The sequence below is a fragment of the Vombatus ursinus genome, unplaced genomic scaffold (genome assembly GCF_900497805.2).
Source record: "Vombatus ursinus unplaced genomic scaffold, bare-nosed wombat genome assembly UNPS02014799.1, whole genome shotgun sequence".
NCBI classification, from domain to species: domain Eukaryota; kingdom Metazoa; phylum Chordata; class Mammalia; order Diprotodontia; family Vombatidae; genus Vombatus; species Vombatus ursinus.
The window spans coordinates 2,606,822-2,630,623 of NW_020954577.1; the positions used below are offsets into that span (position 1 = coordinate 2,606,822).

At 46.8% G+C, this 23,802-nt stretch overlaps 1 protein-coding gene across 7 annotated transcripts in view; it reads left to right on the forward strand.

The window, feature by feature from the left end:
* The window catches only part of LOC114050523 (anoctamin-10), a 224,438-nt gene that overhangs the window by 9,940 nt on the left and 190,696 nt on the right, over positions 1-23,802 (forward strand). For all 7 annotated transcript variants that reach the window (XR_003570019.1, XM_027872296.1, XM_027872297.1 and 4 more), the window contains exons 2-8: positions 3,244-3,396; positions 7,139-7,336; positions 7,885-8,019; positions 12,369-12,488; positions 18,062-18,634; positions 19,708-19,763; positions 22,245-22,319. Coding sequence is in view for 6 of the 7 variants with exons in the window: in XM_027872296.1 (XP_027728097.1) it covers positions 3,258-3,396; positions 7,139-7,336; positions 7,885-8,019; positions 12,369-12,488; positions 18,062-18,634; positions 19,708-19,763; positions 22,245-22,319 (1,296 nt within the window). In the remaining variant the exon portion in view is untranslated. The remainder of the gene's footprint in view (positions 1-3,243; positions 3,397-7,138; positions 7,337-7,884; positions 8,020-12,368; positions 12,489-18,061; positions 18,635-19,707; positions 19,764-22,244; positions 22,320-23,802) is intronic.

Here is a 23,802-nt window from a genome sequence, read left to right on the forward strand (position 1 = left end):
GGAACGTGTTCGTTTGTAGCCTCCACAACAAGGAATTTTAGGTGGCCGAGGATCTGGTCCCCAAGATGTCAGTGGGCATGTGCTATTTATCTACGGTCACTTGGGGTTTGCACCCTTTCCACAGTCTGGTATTTGGATGACTCCTGTTCTTTCAGGGCAGGTGGGGGAAGGTGCCAACAGCTAACCTGCTATTGGGAGGGGAGGGAGCTCTGCCAACCTGAAGCCTGATTGGTGGGCAACGAAGCGGCTGAACACGCAGGCCCCAGGGCCTGTTGACAGTGGTGGGGAGCAGCTCTGGGTCCTACAGTTGGAGCTCCAAGGGGCCTCAGAGACCACCTGATCCATTCATTTTACAGGGCAAGAAACTGAGGCCGAGGTGGTGAAGCCCAGGAGCACTGGGCTCATGAGAGGCAGAGCTGGGACTTTGGGAGCCCAGAGCCAGTGTTCTTTCCAGGGCCTCCGCTCTGGTGCGAGGCAGTAGGAACGCGGCAGTGAGGACAAGCCTCTTGCCACAGCAAAGCAGCCTGAGCACCCCCCTTTGACCTGAAAGTCTTAGATTCCTGCCCCCTGTGACAGCTTTTCTTAGGTCTCCTCAACAGGGGGGGAACATCAGCCAATCAACTAGTACATTCCAAGGCAGGTAGGCAGCGCCATAGTGCACAGAGCGCCAGGCCTGCAATCTGGACAACTAGCGTTTATGAGTTCAAATCCAGTCTCAGATGCTAGCTGTGTGGCCCTGGGCAAGTCATTTAACTTGTTTGCCTCAGTTTCCTCATCTGTCAAATGAGCTGGAGAAGGAAGTAGCAAATCACTCCGGTACTTTTGCCAAGAAAACCCCAAATAGGGTCACGAAGAGTCCAACCACAGTACATTCCTGAGTTGACCGAGAGATGATAGTGATGTGGACACTCCCATTTTGTATCTTTGGGAGAGTGAGGTTCCTAGTCCATAGTTCACTCAGTCACCAAGTATTTATTAAGCACTTAACTCTGATCTGGAAGCTGTGCTAATCTCTGGGGTTACCCAGACAGTGAAAGGAAGACCTCTGCCCTCAGGGAGCTTACGTTCTAAGGGGGGATACCACATATAAGTAACGAGGTTGATTCCAGATCTGTTACTAGCCGGTGGAGGGCATTGGAGAGGAGAAGGCCTTAGTGGCTGGAAGGCCTCCTGGAGCAGGTGAGATTTGAGATGAATCTTGAAGAAAGTCAGGGGAGCTAAGAGATGGTAGGGAGAGGAATGAGCATTCCAGGCTGGAGAGACAGTTGGTCCAGAGGCAGAGAAAAGGGAGAGGGAGTATGGAGTTCATGGAGGAGAGGTAAGGGCAGCAAGGAGACAGGCAAGGTGAGAAGGAGCTAGATTCCGAGAGCTTTGCATGCCAAACAAAGACGTTTATACTTTATCTTGGAAGTCGCCAGGAGCAGCTCAGACCTAGGCTTTAGAGAGAGGAGGATGGGTTAGGATAGAGGGAGACCAAAGAGAAAGCTGGGGAAATAGTGTAGGTGTATGGGGATGAGGACCTGACCTAAGGGAAAAGGGGGTCCCTGGAGGAGAGGTGCCAAGGTAGAAGGGGCAGCTTTTGTAAATGAATTGGCAATGGGGGAGGGTGAGTGGGAGTAAAAAGTCATGGATGAGACTGAAGTTGGCGCTCCCTGGGTGACTGGGAGGTTGGTGGTGCCCTGGACAGGGATAAGGAAGAGTTCTGTTTTGAGCATGTTGAGTTTGGGAAATCCTTGGAGATGTCCAAAAGGAAGCTGGTGGTGGGAGACTGGAGCTCTGGGTGGAGGTTAGTGTTGAGTTAATAGGCCTGAGAGACTTGTGAATGGAGATAATTGAGCTGATGGGATCACCAAGCATCACCAAGCATCAGGCATGGTAGAGATGGAGAGCGGGTTGCGTGGGGTGTTCAAGAAGGACCAGCATCTCTGATGGGAGGGCTGCTGCGCCCCGTTCCCGGCTGCTCGTCTACCTCGCGGATGTCCCCCTGTCCCCCAGCTCTCACCTGTGGGGCCTCAAACCCGTTGGTGAGTTAGCGCAAGTGTCTGCCCCAAGCTTCTGACACAACTGAACACCACCACCAGTGATTAATAAGGGATCTTTACCACAGGCATAGGTTTCCCTGGGCCACTGCACTGGGGAGCTCCTGCCAAGTTTACATGGAGCACCCAACCTTCATTCCAGCCCTTTAGTCGTTGTTCAGTCCATCACTTCACCTACATGTCTTTATGTTTATTTATTAATTTTTTACTGGGAAGAGCTGATCGTACAATGGACTTTATTTAAGTATTTTCCATTTTGTGACCCACATTGCCAGGGCCTGGTGTCGGATGAGTCCCTCTGACCTAATATCAACTCTTTAGAGATTGGATTTTTTAAAAAATTAATTTATTTTGAATTATGAACAATCACTTCCATAAGCTTTTGAGTTTTAAATTTTTCTTCTACCTCCCCAAGACGATGCACAATCTGATATAGGCTGTACGTATACATTCCTATTAAACATGTTTTCACATTAGTGATGTTGTATCTTTATGTTTTTACAGCAATAGCATGAGCTACTTTGTCAAATGCTTGTGAAAATCTAAGCAAACAATATCTTTACCGGTTTAGTAACCCGGTAAAAAATAGAAATGAGCTTAGTTTAGCATGACCAGTTCTGGATGAAGCCATGTTGGCTTTGGGGTGATTTCTTTTAATGATTTTTTAAATGATTTTCCCAGAAATTGAAGTCAAGCTCACTGACTATTAGTTTGAAGGCCTTCTTCTCCTCCCCTCCCCTCCCCTCCCCTCCCCTCTCCTCTCCTCTCCTCTCCTTTCCTCTGTTCCCTTCTGTGGGCATGACTATGGCTCAGGCTAGAAAGAGAGATCTAACTAGAGATGATAATTAAGCCGGTGGCATGAGTGTAGGGAGAGAAGAGAAAAGAACCAAGGAGAAAGACCCAAACCATAGGGGTTGCTAGAGGGAGGATTATTCAGCAAAGGAGAGTGAGAAAGAGCCATCGGCCAGCCCAGGAGAACGTTCAGCAAGCCAGGGCGGTCAGCGGTGTTAGATGCAGCTGAGAGGTCAAGAGGCAGAAGACTGAGAGAAAGTTAGCAGGTTGGCTGGTTGAGACGTCATTGGTGACATTGGAGAAAACTATTTGAGTTTAAATGATGGGGTTGAAGCAAGGCTACAAAGGACCACCATATCCGTGTGTTCTGCATGCACGCATTTCAACCTTTTTTTTTTTTTTTTTTTTTTAGCAAATTGACATAAGATGAGAGTGACCTTATCTGCGCTTGATACTTCGGAGACTTTTTTCAAGCCCTTAGTAGTCTTAGAACTTGCCCGAGATGTCAAAGAAGAGACCAGGAAGTGGCTGGAGAAAAAAATTAATGATAAGAAGAAAAATGGAGGTGAGTAAATTTAGGTTTTAGTAAGTTTGGGGTTCAATCTGAATTACTAAAGTACTTTCAGAAATGTTTTGCAATTTTTCCCAGTTACTATCAATGGCCATTTTTAACTGTACTTGTAGTATGTGCAGTACTTAAAATGGAAGCAATTAAAATTGAAGCAACCTGTAGCTATTTATCTCACGAAGGCTACCAAGACGTGTAAATGTGGAAGGAGCAGCTCTCGGTCTAGAAGACGAGAAGACAAATATGGGAAAAATGAAACATGAGGGGGAGTCCTCGTAGCAGATGAATGGTCTTTTTCTTAGGTATTCTTTATCTCTAATATACTCATTTTTTTGCACATCATCACGACTGTCCCAGTAGGCCGAGGTGATGCCCAGCATGGTGTCAAAGTTTTTGCAATTTAATGTCGGCATCGTTTTTCTTCATCTTTATGAATTGAGCTATTTGGGAGTAAATTTACTTAGTGACTTTCAGAACAATGACAATGAAATCATGAGGTAGAGACAGTAACAGAAGAGTTGTCACAAGGCAGGATGTGATGAATTGTAAGTTTAATTATTCAGCCAAGGATTGATAGAAGAATTTAGAGGAAGGAAAAATCTCTTTAGGTTGGAGTTGTTAAGGAGAGAGAAAGAGCCTTAAGGAAGAAGTCAGACTTGAAGTACACGTTGAAGGATGTGGAGGACGTGGATAGACTTTGGTTAGTTTTTGAGCCCTTTGGGCGTTGCTCCAGATTGTCCTCCAGAATGGTTGGAGCAGTTCACAACTCCACCAGCAGTGCATTAGTGTCCCAATTCTTCCACATCACCTTCAGACAGTAAGCATTTATTAAGCACCTGCTGTGTGCCAGGCACTGTGCTATGCTCTGGGGATATAGTCCCTGCCCTCAGGGAGGTGACATCTGGCCCCCCTTTTCCTACCTTTACTCCTTCTCAGCGGTTCTGACCTGCTCCTGGCACATACCACCGTTTCCCATCTCCCACTGTTCATTCTCCTTGCCTGAAAGGTTTTCCCTCCCACCCCCGCCCCCACCTCTTGGCTTATGCTGGTTTCCTTCAAGTCTCATCTCAAACCCTGCCTTCTACAGGAGGTCTTTGCTAGGCCCCCTAAATGCCAGCGCCTTCCCTCGAAGATGGCCTCCCCACGTATCGTGGCATCCCCACTTATTGTGGCCTCCCTGTATCATGGCCGTATCATGTATGTACCTAGTGGTTTGCATATGGTCTCCCCGTTGCACTCTGAGCTCCCTGATGGCAGGGACTGTGGTTTCACCTTTCTTAGTTCCCTGGCTATAGTAGGATGCCTGGCTCACAGGAAGCACTTAACATGTTTGTTCACTTAGGCAGCGATATGGGGGCAGGCTGTCCAGAGGAATACAATGAGATGAGCAAATACCTTGTAAACTCAGGTAGAAATGTAAACCCCAAACTCTAATGAGCTGCACTGATACGCATGTACCCTTTCAAATGAATTATCCAGCCAATCATTGATAGAATGGAACACTCAAGTCAAAGTTTATTAATAATGATGATAATACTGGGTTAACCATGCGAATCAGAGTAAAATCTTTATTTTTTCTAAAATTGCTGAACTAGATCACAACCAAGCAATAAAAATATGCTCCAAATTAAGCCTGAACTTAACTGGTAGTTCATTTGGTTGAAGGCTTTGCTTAGATAGTGATAACAGTGGATTAAAAAAAATAAACATTCCTGACCCTCCACTAATTGATTTAGGCCATCTCTTGCCCCAAAACTTTATTCCAAATGTTATTATATGAAAGGTTTTTGCATAAGCTGAAGGAGGCATAATTATTATATGTAAGTGAAAGGGCCCAGAGAAATTGATGGGATGACTGGTTTTCTCCGTATTAATCTCTTGGCAATGAAAGGCAGCCTGTCTTTGAGGGCTCCAGGCTTCTTTCTGTGATCCTGAGTTACAGATCAGTTGCCCACGTGCCTTGGCAAAGAGATTTTCTGTGTTGGGAGTTACGTATACCTGTGAAGTCCCAGGTGTCTGGATCAAAAAACAAATAAGGTAAAAAAAGCCTTTTGTTTTATCAAAATTCAGAAAATAAATTATTTCTCCCATAAGTATTGCAACTCTCATATTATTTGTGCTGATTATCAAAATCCAGTGGTCCTGCTGTAGATCTCTTTTGAGCTGAGGGAATGAGATCAGGGAAAGCCTGGTGCACTCACACTCACCTCGCCCAACTTTGGGGAGGCAAGGGTGTTGCTTGTGTGGCATCTTTGTGCTTGGGGTCAGTATTTTGACGTGGGGAAAATGGCGCACCCAGGCAAGTCGTCAAGTGCCTTGGGAGCCATTTGTCTGCTTGTTTCTGTAGGTTAAAATACCTTCTTACACAAAAAGGGATTTTTGCTGAGATTTGTATCTTTTGTAGAGGTTCATGAGCTTTTTTTCCCCCTGAAAAAAGCCTGTTCATCTGAAGAGCTGTCACTTCTGTTAGGAGGAGGCCAGGGAGAGTGTGAATCTGTGGCTTGTTGGAGGCAGGAGCCGGGCCGGAGCGCTGGTCCGAGGCATTGGGCCTCAGGCCTGGCCCCTCCATTTGTCCGCTCTGAGAGCTGGGGCACCCTGATGAGCCCCGGCTCAGCCTCCTCGTTTGTAAAAAAGGAGCTGGTGGTGTTCGGAGTAGACTCTCTCTTCGTTCAGGGGTCTCCAGTGTAATGGCTCTGTGTGTCATGAGCCAGAACGCTCCTCGCTAACACGTATGGGGCGCTCAGGCAGGTTGTGGGGGGCTCTTTGTCTAGATGACCTCAGCCTTGTCCTAGGCACAGCTCACCCAGAGGGGGCTAGAGGCAGGAGATGGAGCCAGGTCTCCCCTGGTTCCCACTCTGCTGCTCTCTCCATTGGACTGCCCTGCCTCCCCAGTCACTGTGTATAGGCCAAGAAGTAGCCACATAGTTAAAAATAGCTTCTCTTTGTGTTTCACTGCCCCTACATCCTCTTGTCACCACGCCTCTGTGGGGTGGGGGCTATTATCCCCATTTACAGATGAGAAAACTGAGGCTAAGAAAGGTTTATTCCTGTGGCCTTCTAGGGCCTTATGGCCTTCTGACTGAGTCCAAGTTTTTGGTGTTTTTTTTTTTTTCCTCGAGGCAGTTGGGGTTAAGCGACTTGCCCAGAGTCACTTAGTAAGTATCAAGTGATTAAGTGTCTGAGGTCGGATTTGAACTCAGGTCTTCCTGACTCCAGAGCCGGTGCTCTATCCACTGTGCCACCTAGCTGCCTGAGTCCAAGTTTTACAGAATAAATCCTTCTGTTAAGGGGATTTGTTCTGTGAAGTTCGGATTGGGCCAAAGGGCCCCACTTGAGGACCTAGGAGGCCACAGATGGCCTTGAGGCAGAAAGTTTCCCACCCCTGGTTTATTCTTTGCCTGCTCTGTAGCTCCTGAGCCCAGGACCTTTCTTGTTTATTGATTAATTGGTTAAATGACTTGGCCAGGTGTCTGAGATGGGGTTTGGTGCAGGTGTTCATGATTCTCATTCCTGTGTTTGATCTCCCCTATAAAATGAGTGCTAATGTGCTAGGGCCTGGCTGGTTTTATTTGTTTTTTTTTTAATTCTCTTCATTTTCCTTTCCTCGGATTTCTTTTATCTAGAGACTTACTTATTTGAAAGCCTGACCTAGGCAGGAAGAAAAGGTAAATATCTCTTGTATTTTTTAAGCATGCCTTTTTACTGACGTTGGCTCTCTCCCCTCCCCTTTTATTTACAGGTGCCCAGTTGCTAATTCGACCCTTGGTAGAGAAGTGTGAAGAGCAAACCTTGGAAAGTCAGAATCTGTACCTCGTCGGCGCCTCCACAGTCAGGCTGCTGCTCGGAGCAGAGTCCGTGGGCTTAGTGAAAGAGTGCAATGACAACGCCATGAGAGCGTTCACGTATGAAACCAGGCAGAACTTCAAGGGCTTCAGTGGTGAGCTCCCCACGGCTGGCTTTCCTCAGCCAATGTTCTGGGTGGAAATAATATTTAGGGGTATAGACTGGTGTCACCTGGGAAGCACAACAGACAGGTGCATCCCATGGGGAAGGCGCACTTACGGTGTGGGCGTGCTGTACTTTTAGGATATGAAACGCACAGATAGCTAGGCCTGTCACGGATCTTTTAAAATTTAGACCCAGATGGGATCTCAGGGGCCTTCTCTTTTTGCTGATGAAATGGGCCCTGGGTGACACAAGGAGTAATCATCCAAGGTAGGATTTGAACCCAGGTTCACGGCCTCCTGAGGCAGGGCTCTGATCATTGCACCATACCCCTTGTTAATGACTGAATTTTTCCTGCTCTCCTGTAATGTCTGGATATTCTATGTGTTGATTTGTTTTTTGCTGAGTCCTAATTGTGTTTATTGTTGGGGTTATTATTTGGGGGGTCTGGGGTAACTGGAACAGTATCACTGAATTTTTCTTTTTAAACTTTGCAGTTTTTAAACAAGAGTTAACAAACCATTTTTATTTCTGTTTTAGATGACAATGATGATTTCCTTACGATGGCTGAGTGTCAATTTATTGTCAAACATGAGCTTGAAAATCTTAGAGCCAGAGATGAAAAAATGATTCCTGGCTACCCCCAGGCCAAGCTCTATCCAGGAAAATCAATCCGTAAGTTACTCAAGGCTTTATAGTTACTTATGAGTCCAGTGACCAGTAAGAGCCTCAACCTCCTCTCTGTTTTCTTTTGGGTGGGACAGAGTGGGGTCAGGCCTGGATGGGTTATTCTCTGCATGTTGGATCTCACTAGTAAATCAGCTAGCCAACATTTATTGAGTGCTTTCTAGGTGAGGGCTACTGTACTAAGTGCTGGGCAAAGAAAGGCAAAAACAGAATCTCTCTCCTCAAACTCACATTGTACGGGAGAGACAACATGTAAATAACTGCATATAAGACACAAACAGAGGGTCCTATCAGAGGGAAGGCTCTCGCAACTGGAGGAACTGGGAAAGGCCTCTTGGAGAGAAGAGAAGATTTGAGATGAGCCTTGAAGGAAGCCAGGTGAGCAGGTGAGGAGGGAGAGCATGCCAGGCATGGCGGAGAGTCGAGGAAAAGGCACAGGCTCAGTATTTTTGAGAAGAAAAAAACCCAAAGGGAAGTTTTCTATGGGTACATCCAAAGAGTCCTCTTTCTTAACATAGTTTCTTTGAATTATGTAAATGCCTAGACAGTCATGATTTTCTTTTGATTCCTGTTTTTATTTTGAATATTCTGTTTTTAAACCAGCCCATTTGCTTCAACGTGGTTCTACTTTTTAATTCAGAATGTTCTGAGTTCTTATAGTGGGCTGACTAGTGTATACCTCATTTAGATTTCAGTATGGACACAGGTGATGGCTAACACACCAGCCAGTCAGTCAGCCACAAGAATTTGGTCCCCAAGTGCTTTGCAAAATATTATTATCAGAGAGCACAAGAGTAACATATTTGTATGAGGGCTGTATGGTGACAAAGCCCTTCACATAAAGAAGATGCCTTCCCTCAAGGAGTTTGCAGTCTAGTTGAAGATTTAGAACACACACACACATACATACACATGAAGAAAGACTTAATGCTTACAGAACAGCCTCAAAGATGAATAAAAAGCTTGCCTTTTTAATGAAAATGCCAATTTTCTCTTTCAGGGCCTTAAAATAGGAAGTAGTAAGTAGGTTGTTGGCCATTATTTCTGGGCATCTACCTTAAAGAGTTGTTGTTCATTTGTCTCTAATCATGTATAATGTCAGCTGAAAGTAGCATGGAAGTTGTCAGATCTCATCATTTCACTTCTGTTCCATTCTCTCACTAAGATGAGTCTTCCCGTGGCCCATGGCACTCTATGGCCATGCCACGCTGAATGTGCCCGGTCTTGTCTGATCGAGGAAGCTAAGCAGGGTTGGGCCTGGTTGGTACTTGGATGGGAGACGTGTCCCATGGCATCGTTAGAGTAGTACATGGATGAAGAAGAAGTGGTTAAGATGTGAAGAAAGAGCCTGGTACACATGTAATTCCAAAGTTTAGCATGCTGTCAAAGGAGTTCATTAGAATTTCAGCTTTTACACATTAGAGTCACTTGTCTGAGGAGGCCAGAGGAGGTACCCGTCCAAAGCAGATCTTGCCATCTTTCCTCTCAAGCCCTGGCCTCTCCCCTGTCTCCGTGGGGCACTGCCACCCTGCTAAGCCCAAGGCCACACCATCTGCCTGTCATCCTTCCCTCCCCGCTTCTCCACCCCCACATCCAGTTTGCTGCCAAATCTTTGCGTTTTTTCCTAGAACAAGTCCTTTGGGTGTGCCCTTGGTTCTCTACTTACAGTCACTACCTTGGTGCAGGCCCTTGTCCCTTCCCAGCAGAATGACTCCCTTTGCCTTCCGCTTCTCCTTCCTGACTCTCCCTGCCAGTGTGGCTTTCCTAAAGGGCAGGGCTGACCATGTCTCTCCTGGGCTCCATGAACACCAATGGCTCTCTCTTAAGTTGGATCCTCCAGGGTCCAGTACAGAAACCTCTCTTTGCCTTTTAAGGCCTGCATAACCGCCCCCCTCCTAGGTTTCCAGCCTTGTTACACTTTATTCCCTTTCAGGTACCATGAGATCCAGCAACATTGACCAGTGTTGTACAAAAATGGTAGAAGTTCTTTCCTTGCACACATCTCCTGAGCCTGTGCCTTTTCCTCGACTCTCCGCCATGCCTGGCATGCTCTCCCTCCTCACTTGCTCACCTGGCTTCCCTGGCTTCCTTCAAGGCTCATCTCAAATCTTCTCTTCTCTCCAAGGGGCCTTTCCCAGTTCCTCCAGTTGCGAGAGCCTTCCCTCTGATAGGACCTTCTGTTTGTGTCTTATATGCAGTTATTTACATGTTGTCTCTGTCATACAATGTGAGTTTGAGGAGAGAGATTCTGTTTTTGCCTTTCTTTGCCCAGCACTTAGTACAGTATCCCTCACCTAGAAAGCACTCAATAAATGTTGGCTAGCTGATTTACTAGTGAGATCCAACATGCAGAGAATAACCCATCCAGGCCTGACCCCACTCTGTCCCACCCAAAAGAAAACAGAGAGAAGGTTGAGACTCTTACCGGTCATCGTCCCTAATCGCAGAGTCTCAGGGGTACTTCCCCCAGCCACCAGTGATCTAAGGGAGGGGAAGTAAGGCATGCTGGGGAGGGGAAGGAGAGCTTTCCGTTGTTACCTGGCTAGGCTGCTGTGGCTGCCTGGGTTGTAGTTAAGTTATAAAGGTCCCAAGAAGCCAGTGCCCATCTCAGAAGGGCAGGAATGGGAGAGTGTTCAGGGTTGAGGCTAGGTGTGGTCAGATTAGAAATGTCTCACATTGGCTCTCCTGCTGGCTTCTCATTCTCTGATTGGTTGATCTTAGGTCAGGTCAGGTCACAGCCTCCTTTGGGTCAAGCTGTGGTTCACCAGGGTGTCTTAGCCTCCGCATTGGGGACCACTGAATTGTAGTGATGAGCGGAAATGACGCGGAAGCATCTTAGTTCTATCATTTGGCTGACGCTGGTCAGTCGGCCTATCTCTAAATGGGGTCAGCGTCCTAGCTCTTTACCCGGCTCTTGGAGATATTCTGAGGATAGGGAGAGAACTTGCATCATTTGGAAGTAAAGATGTATAAATTCAATGTAATAGTCACGTGCTCTGTTGTTAGTTTTTATTCTTGAGTTATTTTGGTCACGTCCCCCTCTCTGTGACCCCATTTAGGGTTTTCTTGGCAAAGATCCTGGAGTGGTTTGCTGTTTCCTTCTCTAGATCATGTTACAGATGAGGAACCGAGGCAGACAGAGTGAAGTTACTTGCCGAGGGTCACACGGCTAGTCAGTGTCTGAGGCCACATTTGAACTCGAGTCCATCCTGACTCCAGGCCCTGCACTTTATCTACTGTGCCACCTCACTGCCCCTCTGTTTTTAGAACTGGGTGTCATTAAGTTCAGAGAAGCCTAGTGTGCATTAGGTTCCTTGTGTTCTCTCTTCATACCAATTAGAATGGATTCGACCAGTATCGTACAAAGATGGTAGAAACGCCAATAGCCGGCACCAGATCATTTACTGTTCCTGAAGGGAGGAAAGGAATTCATTTTGTTGTAGTTGCAGTTGTCTTTAAATAGATCCATATGGGATTGCGTCGGTCAGGCCGCTTCCTGGTAAATGACCTCTACCTGGCATGGGAAGAGAGAGGGATCATTTGGGGGAAAGCTGAGATCATCACCACCCTTTGGCATTGGTGGTCAAGCCAGGAGCTGTGTTTTAGGGTCTGCTACCTTGTGTTCTCTCTGAACCACTCAGCGTTTTATCCTGTTTAAGAGATTGATTCTGATAACTCATTCGAAGTTCACTCTGTGGTAAAGGCTCTCTGTCCGTTTGCAAGCCACAGTGGGTGGGGAGGGGGTAGGGTGTGAGCACTCTTCGTTTGTTTTTCCCCATGTGGATGACTAGGTTGATCTTGTTGGAGGGCGCCTATTATATTCCAGGGCCTGATGAAAGCCAGACCAGGGTCCTGGGTAAAAAGAAGGGGCAAGGGCAGGAGCTCTAGAGAAACAAGCGCCATATTGCTCTTGCTTCTGGTGCAGGGTGAAGAGGAGAGAGAGGCTGAGAGCCAGGTCTGAGCCATCGGGGTGTCCCATGGTTGAGGCCTGGACCGGCGGTAGCGGCTGTGACTAGGGGCAGAGATCCTTCCTTTTCCGTTTTGTCACCACTAGTTCTGGCACAAGAGACCCCATTCTTGGATGACCCTGGAGACCATAAGAGACAGGACCAGCCTGGAAGGGAGGCTTTCTTTAAGTTTGGATGGTAAAACATTGTGGACACCTTGTCCGTAGGTAATCGGAGGAGTCCTGGGTGCTGTGCATCATTTGGAGGTGTCTCTGTTTGGTATCAGTGTTACTTAATTTAGAGCTAAGCGGGCCTGTCCAGGGCCCAGGCTAAGGTCAAGCGTGAGGTGCTAATCTGACTGCCTTCATGTGTTTCTCCTTTCATCCTCAGTGCGGAGATTACTCACTTACGGCCTGGTGACTCAGATCTTCCCCCTTCATGACAGTGAAGCTCTGAAGAAGCTCGAGAGCACTTGGTACAATCGATTCAAGCTGAAGTACCAGCCTTTGGGTACGTCTGGGGGTCGATTCCTCTGCCTGTTGTCACTTCCACAGAGGCCTGTGGGTGGGCAGTGGTGTTTGTGGGACAGAACAGGCTCTCAGGCGGGGGAGGCAAGAGATTGCAGAGCAGGAAACTCTAGTGGCTCCGACATGGGCCACTTGGGTCTATGCTGCTACCCTCCTCTCGTCCCCAGGAGGGAGGAGTGCGTGATGAAGCAGAAGGACCCCTCCCTTCCTGAATGCCAGGCGAGGGTGGCCACAGCAGGCAGGGAGGAGAGGACAGGAATGCTCCCCTCTTCGTCTGCCAAGGAGAATAATATTGGGGTTGGATCGGACAGAACAAAAAAGGCCAACAGGTGACCCGAGATAAATAGGGGAATAGTAAGAGAAAAAACCCAGTGATTCAAAGAAAGCATAGAGGGAAAGACACCAGTGTCTGGGGGGACCAGGAAGAACCTGCTTTAGGAAGGGGAACTCAGCAGAAGGACACTGGAAAGAGTCTTTCTTCCTCCTCTCGGCCAGGTTGTGATGAGATTTAAATGTCAAACAGAGGATTATATTTAATCCTAGAGATAAGAGGAAGCCATTGGAGTTTATTGAGTAAGGGGTGGGGAGTGTGACATGGTCGGACCTGTACTTTAGGAAATCAGTTTGGCAGCTGTATGGAGGATAGGCTGAATTTGGAAGACACATGAGGAAGGAGACCAATTAGGACACTATTGAAATAGGCCAGATGAGAGGTGATGAAGGCCTTCATTTTTGGTTGTTTTTAAAAAGGTTTCATTTTTTTTTTTTTTCAATTGGCAAAAAAAAATCTGCCTTTTCTCTGACCTCCCCAACCTCTTCTTCCTCCACAAATTGAGAAGGAAAGAAAAACAAAACCCCTAAATATGTATAGTTAAGCAAAACAAATTTTTGAATTGGCCATAGGCAAAAAAAAGTCTCCTTTTGCATTCTGAGTTCCCCTCACTATCAGAAAATGGGTCTCATGTTTCCTCATCAGTCCTCTGGAATCACTGTTGGTCATTCTGCTGATCAGAGTCACTAGGTCTTTCAAGGTTGTTTGCCTGTACATACCATGGTGCTGTCACTGAATAAATGGTTCTCGGATTCTGTTTACTTCCCTTAACATCCGTTCATACAAATCTTCCCAGGTGTCTCTGAAACCATCTTCTTTGTAATTTCTTTCTTTTTTTTCAGCCAAAGACAAGGTTTATTAGAACATCTGTCATATTGGGCAGACTCTTAAGGAGTCTGAACATGGGTAAGCAGTGGCTAGATTCTAAGAATCTAAGCCCTGGCTAGATTTTAGGGATCTGAGCCTTCTTCATCATTTCTTAGTGCACATTTACTGCACATCATAAACCATCGCTTGTTCACCCATTCTCTGACTAATGGGCTTTCCCTTAGATTCCCATTCTTTGCAACCTCAAAAAAGAGCTGTGCATATTTTACATATCCTTAGTTATATTTTGTTTTGCTTAGGACTCAACTCTGCCTTAATCTGCCTTCCCTCTAATTTCCCCTTCTCCTTTCTTCCCTTTCCTTCCTGTTTCCCTGGTGAGTGAAATGTATTACTGTAGCTAACTCTATGTGTTTTCTTCCTTCCTTTGACAAGTTCAAATGAGAATAAGGTTCAAGTGTCACCAGCTCCCCCTCATGCCCTCCTTGTTTGCATGATGTTTGCTTAAATACCCTGATGATGGGAGATAATTTCCTCTAGCTTTCCTTTTCCTTTGTCTCTACCCTCCCCCTGACCAGTATATTTCTCATCCCTTCTCTTTCCATTCTTCTTTTATGATTATCAAGATATAGCAGAACCACTCCCAGGCTTTACCTAATTAGAATCCAGCTTTCCGTGATGCCTGATGATGACAGGGTTCAGAGGGGACACATGCATCATCTCCCCATGTTGATTGTTTGTAGTGTATCCTTTTTTAAGCCCCTTATGATTGTTCATTCCTGTTTACCTTTTGATATTTCTCTGTACTCTTGTTTGAACTTTAAAGCTTCTCTGAATGTCTGGTTTTTTAATCAGGAATGCTGGGAAGTCCTTTACTTCATTAAAAATCTATTTTTTCCTTTGTAGGACTGCACTCAGTATCACTGGATAAATTATTCTTGGCTGTAATTCCATATGGTTTGCCTTCTGAAATATTATATTCCAAGCTCTGCTTCTTTATAGTGGTGGCTGCTAAACTGTGAGTGATTCTCACCGTGGCTCCTCAGTACTTGAATAGTTTTCCTCTGGCTGCTTGCAGAAGTTTTTCTTTGACACGGAAGTTCTGGATTTTGGCTACAGTGTTGCTGAGAGTGTTCACTTGGGGGTTTCTTTCAGGAGTTGATTCTTTCATGTTGCCGTCTGATTCTAAGAGCTCTAGATAGTTTTCTTTTAAAATTTCTTGAAATATGTTTTCTAGCCTCTTTTTTTGGTCATGAAGTTCACACAGTCCAATTATTCCTAAAATTATTCTCCTTAATCTGTTTTTGAAGTCAGTTGTTTTTGCTGTGAGATTCTTTAAATTTTCTTCAAATTTCTTAAGTCTTTTGACTTTGTTTTAATATTTCTTGTTGCCTTGTGGAGTCATTGGCTTCTGTTTGGTCTATTCTGATTTTCAGGGAATTTGTTGCTTGGGCAAGTTTGTTTTTTTGTTTGTTTTTGTTTTTTTTTTTTTTTAAAACCTCTTGTGCCATGCTGTTAATTCCCTTTCCATTTCTTTCTTCCATAGCTCTCATTTCTTTTCCATTTTTTCCTCTAGCACTTTCATTTTATTTATAAAAACATTTGTAAATTCTCTTTAAAACTCTTGCTTCATCTCCTCTAGGAAGTCTAGTCAAATTTGCCCCAAAGATGTTCTTCTTTGAGGCTTTGCTTATAGATGTCTTGGAGTCATTCTCTTCTTTTGGGTTTGTGTCTTGGCCATCCCAGTTGCCATAATAGATTTTTATTGTGGGATTTTTTTGTTTGTCCTTCCATCCTATTTTCTGATTTCAGACTTGATGGTAGCACCAGGCTCTGGGTACTTCTGGAGGGAATCTCTCGGCTGGCCCTACTGCTGCTTTCTTGGGCTCCCAGAGACAGCTCAGGCTGGGGACCTGCAAGCTTTCAGTGTTCCCAGAGGGCACAGTCTGATTGCTGCCCCTCACCACCCCCCAGTCTGAACTCTTTAAGCTCCTGATGTTTGGGTTTGGGTCTGATCAATGGTAGCTGCTGGATTCAGCCACCATCATACGGCTGGAAGACTCTGTTGGTTCAGAACGGCAGAATTGGAGGCCCCTTGGTGGAATCCCTGCCCTGGTCACTCCCCTGTGGACTTAGCTAGAGGCTACGACTGAGACTGTTCTTGCCCCTGGAGTCTGAGTCACTCAGCTGTTGCTGCTTTCTGGACTTCTGTCTTGCCCAAGACCTTGACGGCTCCTTAGCCCAGAACACCTCCCTTAGACACAGGCCCCTGGGTCAGCCTGCCCTGAATATGTGACCCAGAGCTATGTGGTGGGTGGCAAAACTGCCAGATAGCACCTGTACCCGCACCATGCGGGAGGTCAGAATGCACCAGCATGGGTTTGGGGCAAGTCTTGCTGGTGGGCACAGCCTCTCCCTTGGGCAAGAGTGCTTTGTGCACAGCACAGTGCTGGTCAGACCCTGTCCCCAGCATCTGCAGCCCTTTCTCTCTGTCTTTCTGTGCCAAGTTGGCTGGGAGAGTGGCTCACTCACTTTTTTCTTGCATTTCCTGTCAGGATTCAGTCTAGTAAGTTGTCTCTGTCTTTCTGGAGGAGTTCAGGAGGAGAGGGGCTGTGTGGCTGTGGTTGTACTGCTTCCTGGTACTCTGACATCTTGGTGCTGCCTTCATTTTTAATATCAGTTCTGGAGTTTCTTTGAGTAAATGTGTGAGACTTCAAGCAGATATATTTGTACGACGCCTTGTTTGGTGTACTTCATCCCTGGCCAGAGCCTCTCTTTTCTGTAATTTAAGCCATGGTCCAGAAATGTCAGTGTCCTTCTCAGACCCTGGCCTCGTAACTCCCTTCCCAGACCTACCTTTTCTCTCCGAAGTCCTCACCTTTGAGCAGGAGCAGGGATCCCAGCGCCAGCTGTGTCCCTCGGGGCCTCAGTTTCTTGCCTGAGAAGAAGCTTTGCTGTGCTCTCTGCCTCCCTTCTAACAGCATCCTTGGTGCTCTGTGAGTCACTAGGCATGAGCAGGAGGCTGCCGTATTACTAGTCATGGCCTGACACGTGCTCTGGACAGTCAGCAGATCCCCTTGTGCCAATAGCAGGTGATCGACAAAAGGCTGCTTGGGTATTGCAGAGCAGTGTGTCACTAACCACGCCTACTCAGTTCTTCTTCTTCTGGCCCTTCCTCGGTGAGCTCTTAGTGGACAGCCGCAATGCCGCTCCATGGAGCCAAGAAGGACTTACCTCCTGACTTTCCCCTCCCCCAGCCTTGACTACAGTTACCTGGCCCATTGCCTTGATAGACAGCGACAGAAGCAAACTCAAAAAGAGAAATGTGATTTAAATAAGCCTTCTGTATTAGAAGACGTTAATGGTTATCCTTTAATTATTGCGTCAAAATCCAGGAAATGGTCATTATGATATAGGCTGGAGTGCTTTCTGTCAAGGCCTAAATCAAGATAGGCATCTTCAGTGCTCTGGGCCACCTGTGAAAACTGTGGGAAAAGCTGTGGTGATGCTTATACTGGCGGGCAGTGGGGATTGGAGGGTGTGGGGCTGGGGAAAAATGAAAACCCACATTCCTCACTACAGTGATGAAGGGGGAGAGGTGTCAAAGTGGGAGAGCCTCAGTAGAGGCTCACCTGGCAGCCCTAAAACTGAAGGGGACTTTAGAACGAGGTAGTATCCTGCCCTCCTTTTTACAGGCAGGGAGTCTAAAATGGTTCCCCTCTTTCCACAGCCAGTGAGCCGACTAGCTCGGTGAGAACCTGCTCTCTGGGCTCCCAGCCCCCTGCTCCTTCCTCCTTGGTCAGTCCCAAGCTGAGTTACAAACAATGCCTGGCTGCGTGTGGGTGGGCTTTCCATACAGTAAATGTTTGTTTGCTGACTCCAAAGAGTGGAGGGTGACTGTTGGGGGGGGGGGGGGGGGGGGGGGGGGGCGCGGGGAGCTGGACCAGGTAGTGCCGGAGGTCCCAGTGCCGGAGGTCCCTTCCTCATCACTGTCTGATGCTCTCAGGGGCAGGTGGTGAGGACAGTTTACATGGGGGAGAGTGTTAGTGCTGTGCTTCCTTTTGCCAGCCTGGACTTGGGATTTCCTGGGTGGAAAGTCCCTCCACCAGTGAAGCTCAGCTGGCCACCTTCCTCCTGGTTTCTCTGAGAAGTGCCCAGGGGGAAGAGAGGGCATGTGATGCCAGTGCATCTCAGAGGGGCAACTTGAACCCTGCTCTCTCCTCCCCCCAACATGCTTGTTAGCAGAGATGCCCCAGGCGGATTAGGAGATCTCCTCATGTCCTCAAGGCGTGAATCAGCCCCTCCAGAGTCAGGCCTGTGCAGTGTGCGTTTTCACCCCCTCCCTCAGAGCCCTGGGCTCAGAACCCGCTCTTTTCTTCTCCCTCTTCCCATTCCTGCAGATGGCATCCGCACATACTTCGGAGAGACCATTGCCCTCTACTTTGGTTTCTTGGAGTACTTCACTTTTGCCTTGATCCCAATGGCGCTCATCGGGCTGCCCTACTATGTGTTTGACTGGGAGGACTACGACAAGTACGTGATCTTCGCCTCCTTCAACCTGATTTGGTCGACCGTGATCTTGGAAGTCTGGAAGCGCGGCTGTGCCCTGATGACGTACCGGTGGGGGACGCTGCTCATGAAGAGGCAGTTTGAGGAGCCTCGGCCAGGCTTCCACGGCGTTCTGGGCATCAACCCCATCACCGGCCGAGAGGAGCCGCTCTACTCCAGCTTCAAGAGGCAGCTGCGCATCTACCTGGTCTCCCTGCCCTTCGTGTGCCTCTGCCTCTATTTCTCCCTTTACGTGATGACGATTTACTTCGACTTGGAGGCGTGGGCTCAGGACGTGCACCGGGAGAGCCACTTTCCTGAGCTGACCAATGTTCTGCTCTTCGTGCCCAGCATCGTCTACGCCGTCGTGATCGAGGTCATGAACCGCCTCTATCGATTCGCTGCAGAGTTTTTAACCTCGTGGGGTAAGCCGCTCTCGCTGACTGCTCTCTCTGTCTGTCCTGGGGTTGGACCCTCAGGGGAACACAGCCTCCGGCAGGGCCCGGTCTGTTTTGTCTTGGCATCCCTGGTACGTGCAGTACATGCTTAGTAAACGCGGGCTGAGTCTGTCGAGGAGGGCTGAGTTTTAGAGGCCAGTCAGGCGTTCTGCGTCCGCCACCGAGGCCCATGGACTTGGGAAGCTCTTGTCGCCCTTCTGGTTATTCCGGGTTAAACTGGTGTAGTGTCCTATGGCCAGGGCCCGTCTGTGGGATTCTCTGGTTATCCTAAAGGAGTCCCAAGGCTGAGGATTGCCCTGATGCTGACAAGTAGGTGCCCTTGCGAGGGAGGAACGGTGGATCAGACCTTTGGAGCTTTGGTAGCAGGAAACCTAGTAAAGGTATTTTTGACTAGAGTGTGTAATCTGGGACAGTGTCCCTTCGTCGTCTTCCTTCAAATTCTCTGGTTTCAGCCACTTAGCTTAGAAGCGTCTTGAGCTTTGTTGTGTGCTGCCCACTTTTCCCAGTGAGGGCAAGAAGGTTCAAACATGGGGGCCTTGGCCTCTTTGAGCCCTGTGGTTCAGGGTACTTGGTGCCAGCTCATTGCAGGGACTTTGGCAGGAGTGCTCTGGGGGTGCCCAGGCGAACCACGTTAATGCCAGCTGCTTTTTGCCCTAGTTTGCTCAGATTTCTTTTGGAGCAGGGAAATTCATGCCTGTGGTCACCCTAGTTTATGAATACAGTATGGTCTTTAAAATATCCATTTCTTCCCTTATCATCCAAGCTAAATTTCCTTTCCATTTCCTCCCCTTTATCCAGCTGTTTCCTTTTTAGAATTTTTTTTGGGGGGGCTAGCGGGATAGTGGGAGCTGTTTATCTTAATGGTAAGGGAAGGAAGGCCACAATTAGGCAACAAATAACTCTTTAAAATGACTGCTGAAGGGCCTGGTATCTGACCCCAGTGCTGTTAGCACCGCGGTTACATCTGCCCGATATTATTAGCTGAACATTGCCTTTTTGTCTGAGGGAGATACGTGACTATTTCTGATTGCTAATTTCAGAGAATCACAGGTTGGAGTCCGCCTATCAAAATCATCTGGTTCTCAAGGTGTTGGTGGTGAGTATGGTGTTTTCTGTGTAAATATGTTTTCTTTACGACAAAAATTCATAACTTTTAGAAATGAATCATAAAGACTTGTTTCCAGTATAGTATGCTGGTGCTGTGTTCTTAATTTAGGGAAGTAAACTAATATAAGAAATTCAGTTAATAGGAATAAGTTTTGCTGCTAATTTTCAATTATCCAGAAGCCACTTAATGCATTTATGGCTTGTCCAGAGTCTTAGTTTCCTTACTGGTGACTGCAGAGCCATCGGCTTCCTTACTGGAGGCTTTTCTAAATAATTCGATAAGGGAAGAGTTTTGCTGTTTTGTTTTGTTTTTTTTTTCTTTTAATCATTTTACACAGAAAATTTTAAGTCCCCAGCTTATGAAAGCGTTTTGTTATCAAAATGAGTAAGTCTGCTTTCTGAAATTTGGAGCATATTTTCCCGTAGAAATAACATGTTATAAAAGATTAGTTCTCAGGATAGTCCACAATTTAACCCATTCCGCAGTTACATTTTGTGTATTTGCAATGAAAGTGTTGTCACAGTTGTTATACAGGAAAGTGTTGTTATGGTACTTATTAGCAATTTAACTAAACAGAAAAACAACAGAATTAAATAAAAACCCTTTCATTTTATCTGGAATGTTAATACTTAAGGAAAATCTGGTTTAAAAAGATGAGGAGGTAGACAGAGATTTTCACGTCATTTGTTAAGGGGACTTCTTGGCTCTTCTCAGGGCTTTCCACATTGTCTTTTTTTCCTTAGTGTAACTGATTTCACTGAAGAATTTGGGGTTTTTATGCTTGATGCAGATGTATCAATGTTACTACTCTTTCACTCGTAAGTCATGATTAAGAGTACTTTAAAAAATGTTTTGGCTGACAAAGGAAAGATGGGGAAGAGAAACCATGAAAAAGAGGGAGAGAGATGCTTCCCAAAGGTAACTGAGTTAGCAAAAGAAAGAGGGTATGGAAGAAGGAGGCGAAAAAAAGAGGAGGTATCTGTTTGTGTGAGAAAGAGAGAACTTTAAGTGGAGTGAACTGAGCTGTAGTTGGTGAAAAGACATGGTGTGCGGTGCCCAGTTCTTCTAAAGGAAATCTGAGGAAGTCATAGGGAAGAAGATTTCTCCCACCAGCCACCATGTAACGCCCTCAGCTCAACACACACAGGACTGGGCACAGAGCGGGTGCTTAGTAAGTGCTGGCGAACTCGCTGCTTTGGTAGCCGTCCCCAGCTGGGCCTGCGGAGGGGAGGGCTTGTCACTTGCCCTTGGTGTGTGTATAGTGTTCATAAATCAGGGTGTGGCTGTCTGTGTGGGTGGGCTTCAGTGACCTGTCCTTCTCCTGTCCTTCATTCGCCTAGATAAGAAAGACTTACAGTTACACAGTCACACTTCATTTGTTTGGAACTCCCACATGATGGCAGCCTCAGCTATCTGGAAAACCATTAAAGAAAGCACAAAGCACAGTAACACGCCTGAAACACACCTGACCAGTAAAAACAGGCAGCACAACATCTGTGCATTAAAGCATATTCGTTGTGCTGGTAGGAGAAGCCAACTCTTCCTTCAGACCACGTTTACTCTCACTCTTTACGTAATTCTAACAAACTAGCGGGGTACGGCATTGGATGCAGAAGGGATGGGGGAGATGCTGAAAGCGGGCCACTGAGCAAGGCAGAGAATGAGAGCCGGCCATCTGACCATTAGGGAGGAGACGGATGACTAATGGAAACTGGCAGTGACAAGGAGACAAGGCCGCCTGGGGCCAGGCAGTGAAGGGGAGAGCGCCTTCTCTGTCCACGTAGGCCCTGGGGGGCTCCCTCTTCTGTAGCTCAGAGCAGTTCACTGAGTCACCTAGAAAAGGTGGAATTGTGGTTAGTATTCTCTGCCTGAGAAAACAAGGGAACAGGTGTACCTCTGGAAAAGGCCTTTGCCACCAGCAGGCAGACAAATAGATGGTCCTGTGCTTGAGGAACGTGTATCAAGAGCCACTTTTCTCTAGACTTCTTGCCCTTTCCTTGCCTGGTTGCCTGCATGGCCAGAGCTCCAGGCCTTGGGAGGCCCTGCCTTTGGCTGGGCTGGGCTGCCCTCATTAAGACTCCTTCCCTTGAGCTCTTCTGGCCCTCCCACGTTGCCTCCTGCCCCTCTGTTCCCCTCTGTTGTCTCCCTCCCCTTGGCTTGGTTGGGGAGCAGAGGGGGCTTCTCGGGAGGCAGCCCCAGACCTCCCCAGGTAAGTCACTGACATCTTCTTGAGTGAGAGAAGAGTGAAGAAGGCAGAGAGATAGGTCAGAGGAGACAAAAGTGAGGGGAGACAGGAAAAGGGGAAAAGTTAAAAAAGAGGTGGGGAAGTTCAGATTGTTTTTTAAAACTTTTTTTTAAAAAAAAAAAGTGCTTTGTATTCTGAAGATGTAACTGAATTTGTCCTTGATTTTTAGAGCTCTTTAAATGTCTCACTCCTGTAGTCACTTTTAACTTTTATTTTTTTGGCAGTTCAACTTTCTTAATTGTTTCGCCTCGCTCTTCTACATTGCCTTTGTGATGAAAGATATGAAACTTTTGCGACAGGTGAGTATGGAGAACAGTACAGTTTTTTAAAAATTAGTTTTATGGCCGAATGGCGTGTATAGAGAGCCAGCCTTGAGTCAGCGTGACCTGGGTTCAAATTCCACCTCAGATCACGTACTAGCCTTGTGAACATGGGTGAGTCTCTATCTTCCCAGTGTTCTGTGTAATTCTCTGTGACCTTATGACAGTGTCACTCTGTCACTGTGCAATGATGGAGAGAGCGTCCACACCAGGAGTTGCCCAGACCTTTGAAAGCAGAGGTCTAGATATTAAGTCTCCTCTGGTGATGCCCTTCTTAAAAGCAAGAAGGAAGAGGAAGGGGAGGAAGGCATTTTTGCTAGAGGGCCTTGGTTCTCATTGTCTGTTGAAACTCAAATCAGAGTCAACAGAAGAATCTAGAAGAATTCTCTAGGAAGACCCACAGAAGGAGTTGAGCACATCTGGCCGGGATACTGCCTGCGCCACAGCCCCAGAAGGTGGACATCCTGGTTGGCAGCCTCTCTCTGTGCCTTCTGTCCTTTTTTCCGTCCCTCACAATCAGGGCCCAGGCTAAAGCTGAAACACGGGCCGCCATGATGAAAGGGCTTAGGAAGCCCCAGGTGCCCACGTGAGGTGCCCTCATCCAGGGCTCTAGACGTCAGCTTTGGCCAAGGAATTTTGACAGTAAAAACATGAGCGCTCTTGAGTGAGTAGAAGGAAGTATACTTCCATGCCCCCCAATACTGGGTGCCGTGGCTATCTGGTGCTCAGGACTTGTCAAGTCCCATTTTCAGCTACTACATTATTGAGCTCTTGAGGCCAGAGCTTCATGCCATGTCATCATCTTTCTGCTTTGTTTTGGAAGGTCTGCAATGACTTTCAGTGGGTTGTCATGGCTGATCCACATCACCTTGGAGTGAACAGAAAATGAGGGAGGCTTTGGCTTTCTAGAGTTGGCCTTTTCTCAGTAATGGCTTATTCTTTTCCCCATTAGCATCTTGAGATTAATTTTTAGGGAGAAGTTGGTCAAAGCCCAAGTTTCTTGATAGGTAAATAAGGATGTGGGAGCTACTTACCAGAAATACCTTTCATCGCTTGATTCAGTGGAGATATTCTCGCCTGATAAAGATATCTGGGCTAAGAAGGGTGGGATAACTGATTGACTCAGTTGAACCCCATAAGATACACATAAGAAATAAAACAGATGACTTTCAGTAGCGTAATATAATTATCGGCCAGATATGCCCCATACTCCCTTGCAGGATTCTCATACCCCAGGTTGGCAGCCCCTGGATAAATGAGCTCCGAGTTCCATTCCAACACTAAAGTCATGGTCCTATGATCTGATTTTCACCACATTTGATTTCATAAGTTGCTAAAGTTGAAAACCATACTGAAATTGAAAACAGTAAAGGACATTCCATTATATTACCCTCTTTATCACTTGCTGTTCCACTCCAGAAGACTATTGTGGGTGTGTTAATTTTCATTTTTTCTAACTTAG